The sequence below is a fragment of the Anabas testudineus genome, chromosome 16 (assembly GCF_900324465.2).
Source record: "Anabas testudineus chromosome 16, fAnaTes1.2, whole genome shotgun sequence".
Taxonomy (NCBI): Eukaryota; Metazoa; Chordata; class Actinopteri; order Anabantiformes; family Anabantidae; genus Anabas; species Anabas testudineus.
The window spans coordinates 2,382,034-2,402,485 of NC_046625.1; the positions used below are offsets into that span (position 1 = coordinate 2,382,034).

The following is a 20,452-nucleotide window of genomic DNA, read 5'->3' on the forward strand; positions in this document are numbered from 1 at the left end:
TAAACAACACCAATAACTGTAAATGCCTACTGGTATTAACAATACCAGTATTGTTGTGTGTTAACAGTGTCACTGTTATTTAATATTATGGAATGACAATTTTTATTTAAATTATTAATGTATGTGTTGTAATGATGTGTTCACTATGCAGCATTCATGGTTATGACCAAAAACTAAAACGCTAATGAAACTAAGAAACCATATGATGATTAAATCCCAACTAAACCCCAGATTATATCAAAAGTTAACATCTTAATAATTTAGCTTTCTACAATATGTGGACATGATTAGTGTCAGTATTCCTTTGGATATGATTTGGTTGTGATCCCAGTCATATGGAAATACAGAGAGTCATAAATCCATCTTATATGTTTCATATGAAAATGACACCTGGTGAAACACAATAATGACCCTCAGGAACGTCTTTACATCATCATAAAGCTCAGAGAAACATCTTTAATCTTCTAAAAATGCTCTAAAATACAGTTCTCTGGCAGTGTAAGTCTAAAGAAACATTTTCACGTACTCTGTAGAGTATTTCTGGTTAAGAGAGAAAGAAGCCAGCACAAAGCAGGATTTACAGCTGTATGATGGATTTTGGTAAAGTAAAAGGGAAGAGGAATGTGGGTCATTCAAGAAAAAGATGCATGAGAACTCTGTTTGAAAGCTGACTGACAGATGGAGAATGAGACAAAAGAGGAAGTGAGAGAGTCGCAGGAGGAAAAGAGTAGAAAAGGGGAGGAAGGGAAGGACAAGAAGGGAAAAGAATGGTAAAAACAAGAGTCAGGAAACCAGGCAGACATGGGAAAAAGAGGAAAAAGAGCAAAGGGAAAGTGAGGAAGAGAATGGAACGGAGATGGTAAAGTGATACAGCATACAAGAGGGAGAGATGTAGATAAAATAAACCGGGGCAGATGTAGTGACGAGAGAGATGTAGTGCAGGAAAAAAACAAACTTAGTACAAGAACTTTTATAAAAAAGGGCCAGATTAACTAGGTGGGGTGTAAGCAATGCTTCAAAAGGCAGATAGAACAAAAACAGACAAGAAAAGTCATTCAGAGGAGGAAGAGGGGAGATGAAATATGATAATGATGAAAACAAAGAGTGATGAGGATGAAGAGTGGTGAAGTGTGAGAGGAGGAGAAGGCAGAGTGAAAAGTGGGGGAGAGAGGACAAAGCAGGAGGAGGCAAAAATACACGTAAAAGGAGATAGGAGAGGAAGTGGGAGAACAAGGGGATGAGGAGGATGAAGAGGGAGGAGAAACAGAGAAGCAGGAGGAATGCAAGAAGGGAAGGAGGTGTTCTGGTTGGCTGCAACTAAATGAGACGTTTCGTTAGATATCACACAGATGTACTTCCTGTGGTGCTCCTCCTCCTCCTCCTCTTCCTTCTCTTCCTTAATATCCACTTCCTCTAGTGCAAACAGAAAGAATTTATCATCATGTTTTTCTTTTTTCATTGCCGGAATTCTAGTTACTGCGTACGGTGTTTTGCACATTGTGCCTCAGACAGATCTGTGCTAATGTGGCAGATGATAATAGGTCTTAGGTTGTTTGGTATTCTGTGACATCTTTGAATGCTTCATGTTGAAGGACCTGCTTTTACTGGGACATCATGAAAAGAGTAGGAGTGTAATGATTCCCCAAATCCACCTTGATTGTTTTTGGGTAAGGGTGTCTCAAATCTGTGTCTCACAGATGACCTACCGTCTGGACAGCCCCTGAATGCAGCAGAGCCACAGCAAATAAACTGGTGATAATTTGTTAGTAGTAATTAGAGTTGATTTATTTACAACTTAGAAGACTTATGTCTATAAAGACGTATGCATACACAGTCTCTTCCAAATGTATTCCACAACTTTTGCAGAGGGTTGTAAATTAAATATTGAATTGAGGATTAAATAGAAGATTAAACTACTGAATCGATAATTTGCTCAACTGCACTAAAAAGCAGCATGATGAAGTATGAAACTCTTTGACTTATTTCCTTCAATTACTTCTCCTTCTGTCTCCCTCCTCTTAATCATCCCTTTAACCCTTAGTCCCTCTGTCCTCCACGGTGGCTGTATTGTTGTCCAAGACATTCCTCAGATTTATCCCACTGAAAGAAAAGTGTGAGAGAAAAGGACTCTCATTCACCTGTAGAAACCTCACCTGTGTGGTCACAGAAAAGGTCAAAAGTCAAGATGAAAAGTGTGATGGGGCATGTCCACTTTGACACCTCAAGTATGCACTTAAAACAAGAGTAATTCTTTTAATGTGAGAGCTCATAAAGAAAATCTGAGTTTATATTTGACCTTTATAACTGACATTGTGCAGAACTTGATTAAAGAGCTTCAACATTTCACATGCAAAAACTACAAAACAGGGATTTTATTGAAAAGGTCCAAGAGAAACTGTGTGACCCTCTCTTTCAGTATGTAGTCACAGCACTGCATTAGAAGAGAGTGTTGTGTTTTCTGAAAATAGCTCATCAGTCCACCTGTTTGCCTTAATGTTGTGGACATGACCCTGATTACTGCTAATTCACTTAATGCCATTAATCCCATTTAAAATAACACACACATGATGCACACTTTTATACACAGCCCCCTGAGACTCATCAACTGACCCTTTCAACCTATTTCTGTCTATAATTAGTATGCACTGCTGTTCAAGACACAGATGTTTGTGTGAGTGTGAGATTTGTGGGCTGTCAGAGGAAGCTGCAAATAGACTTAGTGGTAATGAGAGGGTCAGCGGATTGATCAGAGGTATGGAAAAACTAACACACACACAGGTACACACTATCAGAGTCTCTACGGGGTGAGAAATCTTTCGTGGTCTGACTGTGGCAAATGGAGGGGCTCTGTCAACGTGGTTGTTTATAAGGCACTGAACCCCCTGCAGCATGTCGAACACACATTTAAACAAACACACACAGTCTGAGTCAGAGGCTGATTGAGGAGTAATACGTAATCTATTCAAGCTGAGGCCTTTTATGACCTTGACCTCTTGTGTGTACTGTATGTGTGTGTCTCATCAATTCAACCACACATATCTTTGTAAGGACACTCATTGACTCGTTGGCATTGACATTTCCGAGCCCCCTACCCTAGGTGGACTTCTAACCAAGGCCCTAAACAAAGTTTTAACCCCTTAAACAGCAGTTTAAAAGTGTGTCAGGAAGTGACGTCCAGCTAAAATATCCTCACTTTCCAAAAATGTCCTCACTCCGAAGATTTAAAACACACGCGGCTCTAATGCTTAAATCATAAACAGGTACCACAGAACACACTCTTAGTGCAGAGCTGACAGGTGAGTGCTGAGTGGTGGCGAGTGAGTGGTTTGATTATGTGCGTGTATAAGTGTGTGTGAATGTGAATATTCCTCTGGGTTCAGGAGTACTAAATGTATTTTAAAGGTTTTCAGTGTGTGTGTTTAGGCTGAGGCTGTGTTTGCTGAGCGGCCTGCAGATGGATGGACAGACACGGACATTTTAATGGTCTCTTGTGTGTTTTTGTATGTATGTGTGTGTACCAGCTGTGGTGTGTCCTGCAGCAGCGGCAGCAGCGTGGCCTCCAGAATGGCGGTCTGGTCGGGGGTCAAGCTCTGCCACAGCGACAGCAGCAGCACCAGCAGGTGGGTGGCGCTCCGCAGGCGGACAAACGCCTCCTCCAGCTGTGCCCGGGTCTCCTCCGCAGCTTCCGCAAGCGTCATCACCTGGAAGAGAGAGGAGTCCTTCAAATATCTCTCCTAACAGCCACAATCAGTAGTCTGGTGAAAATAACATGGCATGGAACATTTCACGTCAGTCTGCCTTAATTAAAAGCATCACTATTTTATTTTATATCTGGTTAGAGAGTGTCACACTGCCATCACCAGCAGGGCATCGCTCCAACAATCTGAGGCTGCCAAAGACGAGCAGCAGCAGAGAAAAGACAGACTCCCCACGATGACCCACTACACAGGAGGTGATATATCATCTACAATAATATGTTATGTATAATCACCTCACCACAAGCTGAACTAGTTCAGCAGTCTAGAAATGTATGACGTTACGTTGATGTTAAAAATAACTGAGCCTCATCCGTGTTGTTACACGTGGATCATCTCACTCGTATGGAGGGGGTTTGGTTTTGAAAATGCTTAAAACACCTAACATTAACTAAATTATGAAATGTAATATGACAAGCTCCACCACCACCAACAAGTAGCCATGCCCACAGTGGAGGGACATATTATCATATTATAAATATGAGGACAATCACACTGATGGCAGATGATGCTGCCTGCTATCATCTACTACTGCAGCATGATGGCAATCAACTAAAGTGCTGAAAAACAAAGCGAGCTAAAAGGATGCAACACGTTCAAATAAGCTGCTCAGTGTAGGCTGACACTCTTGACTTGTCTTGCCTTGGTTGACCTCCCCCTTCCACCTTTTCATGGGACTGCAGCAAGTACAGGGTTCAGAAACCGAATACTCACTTTGAAGAACCGAAAAGAAGATCAGCTCTTCAAGGTCTTACTTAAGTACACAGCAGGGCCACAGAGAGAGAGTGAATGCATGAATAAGGTGTGGTGGCACCAGGTGAACTGTGACCTCTAGCCAGCGGTCAATCCCTCCATCCCTCCGTCATTACAACAACAGAGGAGTGGAGATGAGTAGAGCAGTGCGAATGAGTGATGACAGAGCAAGATGTGCAGTGACGAGGACAACAAGAAAGGACAAGCCGGACCAAGAGACGGGGGGAAACGAGAGACGAGAGAGGAGGAGGAGAGAGACGAACAGACAGAGAGAGAGAAAGAAGAGGTGAAAGCAGATCTGGGGCTAATGGACGAGTGTGTGTTCAGATAAATGAGTGATCTGCAGGTCTGAGTGCCAACGTACGCCAGCGGTTTGTTTGACAAATGGATTCAGTGCTCGATATCTGATACTGCAAAAACAGAGATGGAAGACTATAGTAAAGAGTGTGTGTGTGTGTGTGCGTGTGTGTGTGTGTGTGTGTGTGTGTGTCAGATTTAAGCAGCAATTGTCAAAGTAAGACATTTTAATTTGTGTAACTCTAAACCACAAACGATGTATAGGGACGTTTGAACGAGAGTTAAAACTGATATTTACTTCCTTTCGTTTCCGTAGTAACCCTGAAAAGTCCCCAGTCATGGCTGAGGTCATCTACAGGTACTGTGTCACTCATTCACCCCACAGGTAAGACACACACAAACTTGATCCCAATCACTGATCACATAATTCAGGCTTATATACTTGTGAAATCTCTCTCTGAATGAATACATTCCCAAACTCCCAAACGTCACCTTCATCACTCATGGTCAACTTTTACCATAACTCTAACATCATTTTTTATTTGTTAGAAGAAAGGAGCGCCACATGGGGCTGGTTGTTGAAATCAGACTCCAAAGCAGCAGAAATCTGGAAACTTCTATAACTTCAGACTATTTTTACTTGGCTTAATTAATGTATTACATGTTTTTTAATTTTTTAAAAAGTATCAAAGACAGATTAAAATAAAAACTAACCTTTCTATCACTGCTAAAGTTTCCACAGATTTTTTCTGATGATACCCACAACTTGTCCTAAATGTGTGTCGAGGTGTAAAACTGGTGCCCATAAAAACAAAAATACGCATACAGAATCCTGAACTCTACATCATCATCGCCCTTTAAGAACACACACAAAACTCCAACCACCCTCCCCTCTGGGTCTGTGAAAGTGTGTGTGTCTGTGTGTATTGATAAAAGACTCCAGGTCCAGTGAAGGGCTCCATTGTTGGCAGCAGCTCGGCTCCAAACACACTCTGATTGATGCCAGCTGAGAGAACACAAAGACACATTTAGCTTGGACACACACACACACTGAGACACACACACACACACAAAGACCAGTGATATAAGAACATGTGCGTATGTGAACCTGAGTTTGCACATGGGCTGACAGACACACACGTGAAGACACAAACACACAAAATGTAAAAAAGACACACACCCGCAGCAGAGATGACTGACAGAAACGAGTACAAAAAAAAAAAAACCTGCTGCTTCGAACACACATAAGGGATGTGTGTTCGAATACAATAATGTAAAGCTGGGCATCTGTTCATGTGCACACACACAAGCACGCACAGTAGGTATTAGCTTTATGTCAGCAGCTGAACTGCTGGTGACCTTAAACAACCTGCAGTAGACGCTGATGGGGCCACGACCTCATGACATGTCTGCAATAAAGTCTGGGCTGTATTCAACACACATAAAGGGACATTCTTCTGTATTTTACCCTGTTAAATCTGGTTTACATCTCAACAACAAAGTGCGACAGTGTTTTTTTAGACTTGTATGGCACTTTAAGAATCCCCAAAACTTCTGACCTGAGTATCAGTTCAGCACGAATCTTAAAAATCTGCAGACGGAAAGTGTGATTAAGTAATGAGAATCGATAATTCCCTTTTATTTCTTTCTATCCATTTATCCAAACACCGAGACCCACCGCTTCTAATGCCAGGCAACATTCTACATTATTATGTGGTTACAAACCACGCACAGACAGACACAAGCAAACAGTCATGTTTGTATATTCATGCACAAATGCACCAAGATACGCTCACATGTACCAAAGCCACAAGAAAACAAAAAAGCATGGCCACCCTTATCTATGAATATGCATGACTGAGAGCACACAAACACACATATACAAACAATGTGGCTGCGGTTTAAATGAAGTAATTTTACTTGACTGACTGCATGAGGTTTGGTAGCTACAGCAAGCAACATGTGGAAGAACCAATCTGAAAGTAGAACAGGCTGAATAACTGGTGGAGGAAAAGAGAAGAGAACCAAAGTACAATAAAAGTAACGCACAGTGGTAATAGCAGATGATGCCCAGTGAGTAGCAGGTAGAGTGTTGGTTACTGAGTTGGATCTCAGGACGTTTGACTTCCTGCTTGGTCCTGTTTGCATCTTCCAGACTGACAGGCAATTCAAGTCCTCAATGGTCGCTGCTCTGCTTGTTATCCAACAGTCCCTGAACTACCTCCTGCTCATTAGCTGGATCAGTTGTGTTCAGTCATTAAGAAGCTGGAAGATAGTAATTCCCTTTGTCTTCGCCTCCTCATCATCATCTGACATGGTATCATTCACCTTTTTCCACCTGAGCCTTCGAACACTACAACATTAAGTTGGCTAAATTCTATTCCTCTATGTAAGAGACACATTCTACTCTTACACAATACACTCACCATCTGTTTGGGTACCAATTAACAACATTTCTCTGAGGCTTCATTTTCCTCATACACATTATGACGCTGAACCCTTGTTCCCAGACTCACACTATGCTTTTATGGATTTTGCCAGAGTAGTGTTGGTTCAAGCAGATGGTTACCAAGTATAATGTTTGGTGTTCACATTCTAGCTACAGTGATCGGTGAGAGCAACAGCAGGAAAAGCACTTTTGTGGGATTTCTTAGGACTGTGTTCCTGTGGAAGCAGCAAAAGTGAGTGAGGAGGCAAAGACGTGAATCAGTTCCTGTCAAATGTGAGTGAAAATGAGTAAAAGTCAAACTGGCAGCAAGTGAAAGTATGAAACAAAATGAGTTACTGTCAAACTTTTATCGTAGAATAAAATAGCACAGATGAAAAACCAACCTCATTGTCTGTGTGTATGCATAATATATGCGTGTGTGTGTGTGTGAGTGTGAGTGTGAGTGTATGCTCTACAGAGCCGACAGATTAGATGTTTCCTGCTCAGTTAGCCACAGCAAGCAGCATGGAGGAGCTCCAAGCCACACAGACACACACAGAGGCAAAGGAAAATACTGTGTCTGTGCACAAACATACAGAGGCGAATAGGACGACACACACAGTCACACACACACAGCGCTGTACTATCTGTTTCAGTGGAAAATGACCACCTGACAGTCTGGTAGGTAAAAACCTTCATGCAGGATCCATTCCTCATTCTTTAAAGAAGAAGCAACAGAGCAGGAGAGAGTCAGTAAAAGGGAGAAAGCAGAGAAAGGTGAAGAGGAAAGGCGTGATCACAAGAAAGGAAAACCAGGGGATAGCAAGGAAAATGAGAGGGTGACGGGGACAGGTGACAAGTGAGAGGAAGAGAGACAGGAAATCCAGTGGGAGAGGTTTGCACTGGGATGGGAGGAGAGAATGTAAGAGAAGTAAAAAGTAGAAAAAACAGACAGGTTCACGCTGGGGTCAAATGAATGTGTTAAAGATGAATGTGTGTGTGTGTGTGTGTGTGTGTGTGTGTGTGTGTGTGTGTGTGTGTGTGTGTGTGTGTGTGTGTGTGTGTGTGTGTGTGTTCAGGCTCAGGGTTTCCGTGTCTTAATTAAAGAGGCAATTAAAGTCTCACTTTAACGACGGCTGGAATCACAGAGCCCATTTCCTGACTAATAGACACACACACAGATCCATGGATACAGTTACATACAGAGGCACAAACCCACACTCTGCAGGTCTGACACACACACACACACACACAATAATAAATGTGCTTTCACGAACCTAGGAACACATTTCCTCAGTAATAGAAGCACAGTAACAGATCCCCTGTTTCACTCAGTAACACACACACACAAGCGTGCAAAGACACCCGAGTGCTGAAGCATGTGTCTCGTTTAAGTTCCTTTCTACTGCTGTAGAGTCTGATGCCTGCGCCAAACACCTGCACACACGCATACTAAGACACTGCAGGGGCGTATGAAGGGTTTCAGGGAGTTAACCTAAACACATCAAATTTTCAGATAGTGGCTTACACTATCGGACTACACAAACATGCACAGAGAACAGAGAAACCAAACACTCAGTGCTCCGTTCACCGTCCCGAACACATCTCTGCCTTTTTATGTTGTTTTTGTATCTTTAATCATCTGGATTCAGTTTATTGAAATGGGAATTTGGATTCTGGCTGAGACTTAGTGTTTCTCTTTGATTGTGTCCACTTTCTGTGGTTATCCTGAATAAATACCACTTAATTTACTAAGAATTCATACTAAAAGATGTCCCTCATAACGGCAGGACTTGATTAAGAATGACCAGTTAATCCAGAGATAGTTGTCTCATTGCAACTTGTCTGCATTCCTCCAGGCTTTGTGGGAAGTGTATTTCCAAATCGTTGAGCATGAATAAGAATAATTAGATGACAGCATGTCTCTAAATTCCAAATGTGAGTAACTGCTAGGATTTAAGATCAAGTCCACATTTAAAGAGGTTAATGGAACCAATAAAAGTGTGTATTTTTGTTTAATGGTACTGAATCAGATTGAAGTAAACTGAAAGAGAAAGCGACAGAGAGTTAGATGGAGCCATGGGATGTAAACAAACAACAAGTGGAGACGGAGCAATCAGGTCAACGAGTGACTGAGTGATCAGCATCTCTTGTGCCAGAGTCTGACAGAAAGATAGGCACACACACAGTAACCACTATTGTATGTGGTCAAAACAAACATAGACACAATACTGATAACACTATCTGTCTACACTACTACTGATCTACTGATAGTGCTAAGACAAGAGGAGAGAGGCAGAGAAAGGAGACGAGTCCGATTCAGAGAGTCGAGAGGAGACTGAAAGAGAGGTAGATGGAAAGAGACAAAAATGGAGACAATACAAGTCAGGAAAAAAACAGGTTTCTGTTTACTCAAGTCAAATTTGAGTGTTAGAGAGAAGTGGGGGATTAAGTGATAAGGATCTGGCAACCCCCTCCTGGAGGGTTTATGATCCTGTGGAAACTCTGGAACCTCCTCTCCCTTTCCTATCCTCTGCATTTATCCACTTAATATCTATTTTTATTTCCTGACTTAAAACATTTGTTACCCAGTTTGAATATGTCCAGGATGATTTTGGGCTGAGGAATCCTTTTCGAGTTAGACATAAATCACTGGTTCCATTTTGATGTTGGGTGCAATTCCTGTAGCTCCAGATGTGAGCTCAGCCATGCAACGCTTGTAAAGACACATTTCTACTTTTTATATGTTTCAGAAATCTTTATGTTTAAGTTGCTTGTTTCTAAATCTGCCTCATTGCAGTTAGTGTTGTTCAGCAGTCATTCATCATAAATGACGGAATGGATCCATCCACTTCAAGCTGATCTAGGTGAGTGTGACTGTGAGCTAAATGGCTCATATGTAATAAATACAAGACATGAGAAGGTGTCTGGGGTTTCTTTGCTAAGAAAAATAAAGTCAAAGCTGACTTTTTTAGCCACCTCCCCAAACAAGACTGTCAGAGATGCTTTAACAGTCGATACAAACTGCTGCTAAAACATGGCGTCGTGATTTATGAGGCTGTCCCTCTCTGTCAAAGCGCCGGCTGAACTCTTGTGTTTTCTCTGGGACGGCGAGGTTGAGAGAGGGAGGCTTTCTGCTTTTCTTAGACACACGTGTTCACACGGTCATGAACAAAGAGCTTTATTCTCTACTGATAGGTCGTGAGTGAGAGACCCACTGCCCTCCATCGCTCTCTGGACTCCCCTCCCTCAATCCATTATGAATATGTCTCTTTTTTTAGTGGTCAGTCTGAAATATGGGCAGATGAGAACACAAACACAGCACTGGATGAAATGCTGGCACACAAGCAATGCAAAGATATGGCCATTAACACAGAGCCTGAAATCTCTAAAGCACCAATTCACCACACACCAACGAGTCAATCAGGAGAGATTAATACATGGTAGTTGTGAATATTCTAGTTTTGGTTTGTTTAGGTCTAATTTAAAATAAAATACTCAACTTACTTAACAAAAGTGTATGAAACCTTAAATATTCTCTCTGATTATTGGTAAATTCATAAAAACATCAACTTCTGAAAAACTTACACATCATGAAGCTTCAATGACTGAAAAAAGCTGATGTACTATGAATATGATACTGATAATGAGTAGACTACGACAACTTTAAAGCTGCCAGTTACACGTTTTAAATGCCTTCAGGCTTTTTGACCGCTTGACAGAAACAAACAGACTTGAAAACTTGAAAAGGACCTTTGTCACAGTATATTAAAAGATGAACCTCATATCAAAAGATCACTCAGCTATTAATTACAAATATACCTCTGTGTACCACATATCAATAATGACACAAATCCACCCCAATATCAAAATATAAATCAACAAAACACACTATTCTCAGCTGTATAAGGAGCTTCTCCTGCCTAAATGCATCAACACACACACAGTAGAAAAACTAAATCTTTCAAGACCTTAAATGAACACTCCCTCCCTATATCTGTCTCTCTCTCTCTCTCTCTCACACACACACACACACACACACACTCTGAGGTCAGTAGTTGCTGCAGTGTGCTGGGTGGTCTTGAGGGCCTGAAGGCCCTAGACTGTGCAGGGGACTAAATTACAGAGGTTGACCCACCACAGTGACACCCAACCTGGGATTAACACCCAGGCTGAGTCTCAGGCCACTGGTACCCTGAGGCTGTGGCAGCTGACCTCAACAGGTTCAGGAGTGACCTCAGACAACACACACACACTCTGCGGCCGAGTCCAGGCCCACCCAGGGATGAAATAATGAGGGGGTTTGGTCGGTCCAGCTGGATGTAGGAGGGAGGGGGTTCTGGGTGGAGGCTGGACTAGAGAATTTGGCCCTAATCATTGTGTGTTGCATCCAGAAATATCTGAAATGTGTGTGTACGCATACATTTGAGACAGACTGCAGCTAACACCTGGCAGCACTATGAATCTCAAATGTTTTGTCTCTGGATTCTTCAATCCAGCGTTCAGCTGCAGAAGTGAGTTAGGGGTAATTTTAAGGTCGGAGATATTAGCAAACAAGATAACGCGACACTGGAAAACTAATCAGAAAGGCAGAAGTGAAAAGGAGTCAGTTTCACAATGTATGCTTCTCAAGTGTTTTTTCAAGTTCAACAACTAAAGTAATCTACAGTATTTTCCCTTTTTACAGTGACATAGTTCACACTAGTCAAGTCAAGTCAAGTCAAGAAGCTTTATTGTCATTCCAACCACATATAGCTGAAGCAGTATATAGTGAAATGAGACAACGTTTCTCCAGAACCATGGTGCTACATAAAACGGCAACAAGACAAACATGGGGCTGAGGACTGCTAAGTTGTCCTAGCAAAACACATAAAGTGCATCCTGTGCAACCTAGTGCAAACAGTGCAAGAACACAAAGAAAAAGTGCAGACAGACGTCAGAAGACAGTGCAAAAACAGAACACAAAACACAAAACAGCAGCGACCAGTAGCGGAAATGAATACAATTTACAACTGAAAGATGGAAACATGTCAAATCTAGCGAGTGTGTGTGCTCAGTTCAGTTTGTTGTGTGTGTGTTGAGGAGCCTGATGGCTTGGGGGAAGAAACTGTTCAAAAGTCTGGTTGTGAGGGCCCGAATGCTCCGGAACCTCTTCCCTGATGGCAGAAGTGTGAAGATTGGGTGTGAGGGGTGGGGGGGGTCGTCCACAATGCAGGTAGCCTTGCGGATGCAGCGTGTGGTGTAAATGTCCGTGATGGAGGGGAGAGAGACTCCAATGATCTTTTCAGCTGTCCTCACTATCCGTTGTAGGGCCTTGCGATCCGAAACGGTGCAGTTCCCAAACCAGGCAGTGATGCAGCCGCTCAGGATGCTCTCAATGGTTCCCCTGTAAAATGTAGTCAAAATGGGGGGCGGCAGATGGGCTTTCCTCAGCTTCCTCAGGAAGTAGAGACGCTGCTGGGCCTTTTTGCTGATGGAGCGGGTGTTGAGTGACCAGGTGAGGTTCTCCTCCAGATGGACACCAAGAAATTTGGTGCTCTTGACGATCTCCACTGACGCTCCATCGATGTTCAGTGGAGAGTGGTCACTCTTTGCTCTTCTAAAGTCAACAACCATCTCTTTAGTTTTCCCAACGTTCAGAGACAGGTTGTTGGCCTTGCACCAGGCTGAGAGCTGATGTACTTCCTCTCTGTACGCTGACTCGTCGTTCTTGCTGATGAGACCCACCACAGTCGTGTCATCAGCGAACTTGATGATCTGATTCGAGCTGTGCATCGCTTCACAGTCGTGAGTCAGCAAAGTGAACAGCAGTGGACTGAGCACACAGCCCTGTGGGGCCCCAGTGCTCAGCATGGTGGTGCTGGAGATGCTGTTCCCGATCCGGACTGACTGGGGTCTCCCAGTCAGGAAGTCCAGGATCCAGTTGCAGAGGGAGGTGGTCAGACCCAGTCGGCTCAGCTTCCCAATCAGCTGCTGGGGAATGATGGTGTTGAATGCTGAGCTGAAGTCTATGAACAGCATTCGAACATATGAGTCTTTGTTGTCCAGATGGCTGAGAGCCAGGTGGAGAGTAGTGGTGATGGCATCGTCCGTGGAACGGTTTGGACGATACGCAAACTGCAGCGGGTCCAGTGAGGGTGGAAGCTGGGACTTGATGTGCCTCATGACCAGCCTCTCGAAGCACTTCATGATGATGGGTGTGAGTGCAACAGGGCGGTAGTCGTTGAGGCAGGACACAGTAGACGTCTTCGGCACCGGCACGATGGTCGTTGACTTGAGGCATGTAGGAACAACGGCGCTGCTCAGGGAGATGTTGAAGATGTCAGTGAAGACATCCACGAGCTGATCTGCGCATTCCCTGAGGACCCTGCCAGGAACGTTGTCAGGACCAGCAGCCTTCCGTGGGTTGATTCTGCGTAGAGTCTTCCTCACGTCGGCTGTGGAGAGACAGAGCACCTGATCATTTGAGGGAAGGGTGGATTTCCTAGCTACCGTGTTATTCTTTACCTGTACCTCAAATCGGGCGTAGAAGTCGTTCAGCACATCTGGGAGGGAGGCATCGCTAACACAGACGGGTGGAGTTGTCTTGTAGTTAGTGATCGCCTGGATGCCCTGCCACATGCGCCGGCTGTCTCCGCTGTCCTCAAAGTGGCCTTGGATCCTCCAGGCGTGCGCGCGCTTCGCCTCTCTGATGGCTCGGGACAGTTCAGCCCTTGCTGTTCTTAAGGCCGTCATGTCTCCTGCTCTGAAGGCGGAGTCCCTCGACTTCAGCAGCGCACGCACCCTAGCAGTCATCCACGGTTTCTGGTTGGAGCGTGTAGTGACGGTCTTGGAGATGGTCACATCATCAACACACTTGCTGATGTAGCTGGTCACTGATGATGTGTACTCCTCCAAGTTGACGGAATCACCGGTGGTTGCAGCCTCCCTGAACATGTCCCAGTCGGTGCACTCAAAGCAGTCCTGAAGAGCAGAGATTGCTCCTGCTGGCCAGGTCTTTACCTGCTTCAGAACCGGTTGGGAGCGTCGGACAAGTGGTCTGTATGCTGGAATTAGCATAACAGAGATGTGGTCTGAGTATCCGAGGTGGGGGCGGGGCTCCGCTCGGTACGCGCCGGGGATGTTGCTGTAAACACGATCCACGCTCCAAATCGTCCCACTGAGTACATGTTAAACCCGCAACATGTTGGCTCGAAACCCATGTAGTTCAGCTTGGCATTACGCCAGGAGGAGTAACTCAAATGAAAACATATTCTCGTGGTCTCAACAGTCACAACGCCCAAGTTAACAGTATACCATTACAGAGCTAGCTCCAAATGTCTAGTACATTCAAATCACGACTGTGAGCAAACACGGACTTTACTGCAAAAGGTTAAATAGGATATTTGGGGATATTTTTTTTTGGGATTGTTGAAAAGCAAACATTGACATGTTCCTTAATGGTTTGCTCTCTTTGCCCTTCCCATTGGATTATAACTGTTTGATACACTGCTGAAAATTCAAGACTCAATAAACTAATTTGATCAATCCAGTTGTAGACACCAGAATATTATGAAGCCGTCTTAATGTTTTCTGTAACAAACCACAGGACATTAGAGCAGCTGAAAACATCTGGACAGAAAAGTCCAACGTGTCTGTGTGAGAAGGTCAGACCAGGTGAGATGGAACTGGAAGGTGGAGAAGGAGGACGTAGGTCCGAAACACACACACACACACACAAGCAGACTAACACGTACACACCTCATAAAGAGAGCTGATACAGCTGTTTAGAAGTGTGGTGTGGGTCAAAGTTCAAGCAGATCACCACACACTCACTCCCTAAAGCAAAGCACTTAAATCAAATCAGGCTGACGTGCACACACACACACACACACACACACACACACACACACACACACAAGTGATCAGCCTTGACGCAAACACACTCATACAACCTCCCAAAGAGAATTTGCGTGCATACACACGACACACACTGTTAGCGAGCGAGAGTGTATTAATAGCATGTGATGTGACTTAACCCAAGGGTCCGGTTCACCAGAACAGCTGCAAGTGCGGAGAACTGTGTGTGTGTGTGTGTGTGTGTGTGTGTGTGTGTGTGTGTGTGTGTGTGTGTGTGTGTGTGTGCGCGCGTGTTTGCTTTAAACCTTCCTCAAAAGCCAAAATATATAAGAACTCTGTTGACTCGTCGAAAAGTTCAATGGTGCAAGAAAACACTCAGACACGCCTGCCACACACATTTTCCTCAACAGCTTGAGTGGAAACGTTGTTTATATCCTGATATGACATTAATATTTGCAGCAGAGCGAAAAATACTTTTAATGATGAGACATTTAGGGCTTAATATTATATATTTCAAGTAGTATTATAGAGTATTATATTTACAAATACCTGTAGTTTTACTCAGTTATTTAGAGAAGTTATTGAAGTAGGAAGAAATGCTTGCTTAGTAAGACAGCTAAGGCAAAAACGAATTTATATAATAACCTTTATATAATAAAGTATGTTGGGATACTATTATATAACATATAATAATATTGGGAGTGAAGCTGCTGATTAAGCAGAATTAAAAGCTTGTTCCACCCTTGTATGGATACTTTGCATATGACACAAATGACACAACTCAGTACAGGACCTGCGGACTCACTGATGTGTACGTCTGATTTATTTCCACACACACAATATCACACACGGTGAAGATAACCCCTGTGCTGTCTGATCATAAAAATATCTTCAGGTTATTTTCAGACTTTTCCCTTCATATGTGCTGTATGTTGCCAATGTGTATGTGGTCTGTGGTGTGGTGTGTGAGCGTGTGTGTGTGTGTGTGTGTGTGTGTGTGTGCGTGCATGTGTGTGTGTGTGTGGACAGTGTTTAGTCTGAAGCCATATTTAGTCTCTCTGGTCCTAAGAAGAGGCCTATAATCACACAGAACCTTTCTCTCTACTCATTACACACACACACACACACACACACACACACACACACACACACACACACACACACACGATGGTCTGTCATTAACAGTTCACACTAACCTCCCAGGCTGCACACGTGTACACACATACAGTGCACAAACACACACACAGACACAGCAGGTTGTTTGCATGAAGTCTCACATATTGCATGCACACATTTTGATCCATGTGCCCATTTGTAAAGATGAGGATATGTACATGTGTACATAATCACGTTAAGCCAGATGTGAGTCCAGCTGTGTGTCCAGCAGGCGTTCAGATAATCTCAGACAGAGCCGCCAGAATAAAACCGTTTCCTGTATCAGAACAGATTTTTTTCCTTTCTACCTCTACAGCTTCACGTTAACATTTACTTGTAATGAAACAAATTTATTTGCTGTGTGTTGTCATCAAATAGCAAAAGGGTTCAGTGGAGGTTAGTGTTTAATGTTTTCAGCGTGTGTTTAATTAATACCCATTAGGAACACGCAGATGTGATTTATGGTCATCTAGATGATGGTACACTTTCTTCTGGTTACTGTTCAGCTGCTCTTATTCTTTGAAATTTTGTATTTAAAAAAGTTCCTGTTTGAAAACTCAGGGATCAGAGAGGAAGCCACAAGATGTGCTGCCTGATTCCAGTCAGAACAGCAAAACAAAACAAAAACAAACTAACAGCGTTACAAGTAATGAAAGGTGTAAATTAAAATCTCTATTCATCCGCTTTGTTGCTTTATAATAAACAGAGGAAGTTTGTCTCACGTGGAAGCAGTGTAATTGTAATTAAATACTTCCTGCAACTAATATGAACATTACAGTGATGACTAACTAATACTCCACACCGAGAAGTTAAATTCAAACACCTTCATGTTTCATTTGACAACATTTTACTGATTCATTTTTGGTGCCATCACTATCTAGTGCTAAATCTAATTCTTTCTGATGGGGACGTTGTTAAGCTAATGCACCCTGAGGTGCAGGAAGGACCGTTCAGCACAGTGAGTAACACAAATCCAACAACCTCTGCTAAAACAAAATCCTATTTCATGAGAGAAGATTTATGTTTAATCATAAACTACGTAACTCTGACTCTGTAGGCTGTGATAATAGATTACTACCTCTAGCAGAGATACAACAAGATGTTCCTACATGGTTCTTCTGGTTTGTGATCTATGAACTAAGAACCTCTTTGGAAAAGAGTGTCAGTTACAGGACTAAAATTATCTCAAATGAAATGTAATTTTCCAAAGCCGGTAAGAACACCACAGCAAAAATACCGAACACAAAGCTCTGTTTAAATGCATGGCTCATTCATTTACATCATAGTCACTGCTTTACCAGATGAAATATGACCGGATAAGACAGTGAGAAAGTCAGGTTGTTGTTTTCCGACGCTGCATGCCTTTGGTCTGTGTTGTACGTGTGTGTGTGTGTGTGTGTGTGTGTGTGTGCGCATTGTCTGTATGTGGTCAGAGACCAAAACAAAGCAGTCTAATCTTGGCAGACAAAACACAGAGAGATCCTGACTACAAATTAGCAGCACACACACACACACACACACACACACACACACACACACACACACACACACACACTTTTCCACCTGTTTCTCGCTTTCTCCTCCTTTTCTCTGCTCCCCCTCTGAATCTTTGTTTCTTTCCCTTTTCTCCATAATGTTTTTTGTTCATTGTTCATTTGTCCATGATTCAACAACTGCGTCAGTATTTTCACAAGTACTTCCAGAAGATTTCTGCAAGTCCTTCTCACAATTATGTACTAACAGAAATAAAATAAGAAACTGAAGCGATTCGTGTTTTGATGTGAACCATTTTAATTATCTCATTAATGGCTGAATTACATGACTGTATGGATTAGATGTAATATTTGTTATGCTGATTTATTTGAGAACAGCGAGAGCACTTCAGTAGTTGAAAACACCAGGATACAAACAGGAAGTCTATATAGTTTTTATGATTTCATAACTCAAATTTGTACATTTTTAGGATTTTTTGTCTTGCTCAGGAGGTAATTTTACTCGGTGGAAGTGCCTGAAGAAGCACTCATAGCTGGGTTAAATCCTTATGTACATGTTAAAAACTGATGGAAGAAAATCGTCTACAGCTACAGTCACACTTAATTCCTTTAATACGTTTCTTGAAGCAGTAACATTCCATCCTGAATAGAAGTTAATTCTTGTTGTTGGAGAAAGATATTAAACAGTGGAGGATTAATCTGAAACGTAAACTGCAGAGCTTTAAGTTACTGATTGGTAAGAAGGGGAAGCTGGATTTGGTGTGACAGGACAAGCAGAAGGGCACCAAGACATATGCAGCTGGTTAATATCATCTTAAATAAACCATCTACAAACTAAATATGTAACAATGTCAACTGTAGTTTAGTTATAGTCTTAGTGAGAAGTCGTAGAATGCAGTTTTTACTCCTTTTCATGATTGTGTACCCTGAATTTAAAAAAAAGCTGTCGAAAATAAAGAAATCAGTTTTTCCTCTGACAGAGAAAAAACTATTTTAACACACGCACAGACGTAAACATATATGCACATTTTCATTTACACCTCTAACCTGCACACACACAGTGTCACCATGGTCCAAACTGAACCACACACTTTATGCAGTCCAGACCACAGAGATCTGAGAAGCCAACACACACACAAGCACACAAGACCTGGTCTGAGGTGATGGTTTTGGTTGCGGTCCCATTAAAAAAAAACACTAAAAAGCTTTGGCTCCTTTCCACAAACCTACACCTGTAGAGGTCGAAAGCTAATCGAGAGGTAACAAAGCTGATGTACATTATATCACGTGAGTGATAACGCTATTGTGATGCTAATGCAGCAACAGGGCAGCTCACCTTTACTTAAATAACCAATTTAGTCCAACACACTGGTGCCTTTGTCAAGTGACCTCCACACACACTTACTTAAGCAAACACGAACATGTAGACACACAACACAAACACACTCATACACACTGCACACAAACTCCAAAAAATAAGTCGTAACACACTCTCGGCAGGGGCATGTGTTGCCCCCACTAAGCCTGTTTGCCTTTAACTCAATGGTCTCCTTTGAAGGAGGCAAGAGAAAAAGAGAGGGGGGGGGGGGAATGAGGAGAACTCTGGGAATTCACTGCAACAAGATAAATATCCTTCGCCTGGCATCGCATTCCCACTGTGCTCACTAACACACACACACATACAGTAAATATGCATAATCCTATAAATCGCCCATTGTTGGGGAGGAAACATCAAACGTCCGTGCAGATTCAGGGATGCTGATTTTTCACCCAGGTAAGGTCACACGCAGATTAAGTCACATAATGAATTCAATTCTATCTATTTGAATAGATCTGTTCCTTTTACATCAAAGATTCAGATTATCAGCAGAGGAGCCCCAATCTGAACCTCACTCCGTCTATTCAGTTAAAACATTTTTTCACTCAGTCTTTCAAATGATGCTTTCAGAGACTGATAAAGGTGCGTCACATTCACTTCTAGTAAAGGTCATGCACAGAAATACTAATTATTAGTTTTCCAGATTTGTACATTGCAGCACTACAGATTGTAGCACTAGTTTTTTTACATAATATTTATTTATTACCGTCTGTTCTGAGGCTGAGTGACTTTTCATCATCAAAATAGCAGATCTGGATGGTTTTCATTCTACTACAGTCCTAAATCCAAATCTGCTAGTTACAACAGAGACATAAACACATGCACAAACGTTTTCCAGCCTGTGCCCAAAATCCATTTGCTACAGCTCTGAATGCAGATCTGTATATATTGTTCCAGTTTATTATAGCATGAAAGACTGCCAACTTGTGCCATTGTGCGTATGGTTTCCATACATGCAGACCACATGACGTGCTCCATACACAGCTATATTTACAGCTAATTAAATAATGGAATCACACACACACACAGAGGGATCATTGTTGAAATGGCATTTCCTTAACGAACAGGAATTTATTCATCAAAAATCAGATGCATGTGGTAAATTTCGTCTGTCATGTGGCCCCAGTGTGCTTGTGCAGAATGCACTGTATGCTGTAATTGTATTATTTGGGGTGTATCCTCAGGTCTGCAGGCCTGCAGACCAAGTCATGCTGGTCTGAACAGAGAGAGCTGATCTGAGCTGACACTGATTTTAAAAACACCACAACACAGTAGTTCTAGTAACACAACAGACTGTATTTTATGTTGCTTTAGTTTTTTTCTTACTTTGCTCTGGTTTAGTTTTGGCACCAAC

At 42.6% G+C, this 20,452-nt stretch overlaps 1 protein-coding gene across 1 annotated transcript in view; it reads right to left on the reverse strand.

The window, feature by feature from the left end:
- The window catches only part of bbs9 (Bardet-Biedl syndrome 9), a 116,942-nt gene that overhangs the window by 52,406 nt on the left and 44,084 nt on the right, over positions 1–20,452 (reverse strand). Inside the window, exon 16 of the mRNA XM_026370084.1 lies at positions 3,519–3,701. Coding sequence (XP_026225869.1) covers positions 3,519–3,701 — 183 coding nt within the window. The remainder of the gene's footprint in view (positions 1–3,518; positions 3,702–20,452) is intronic.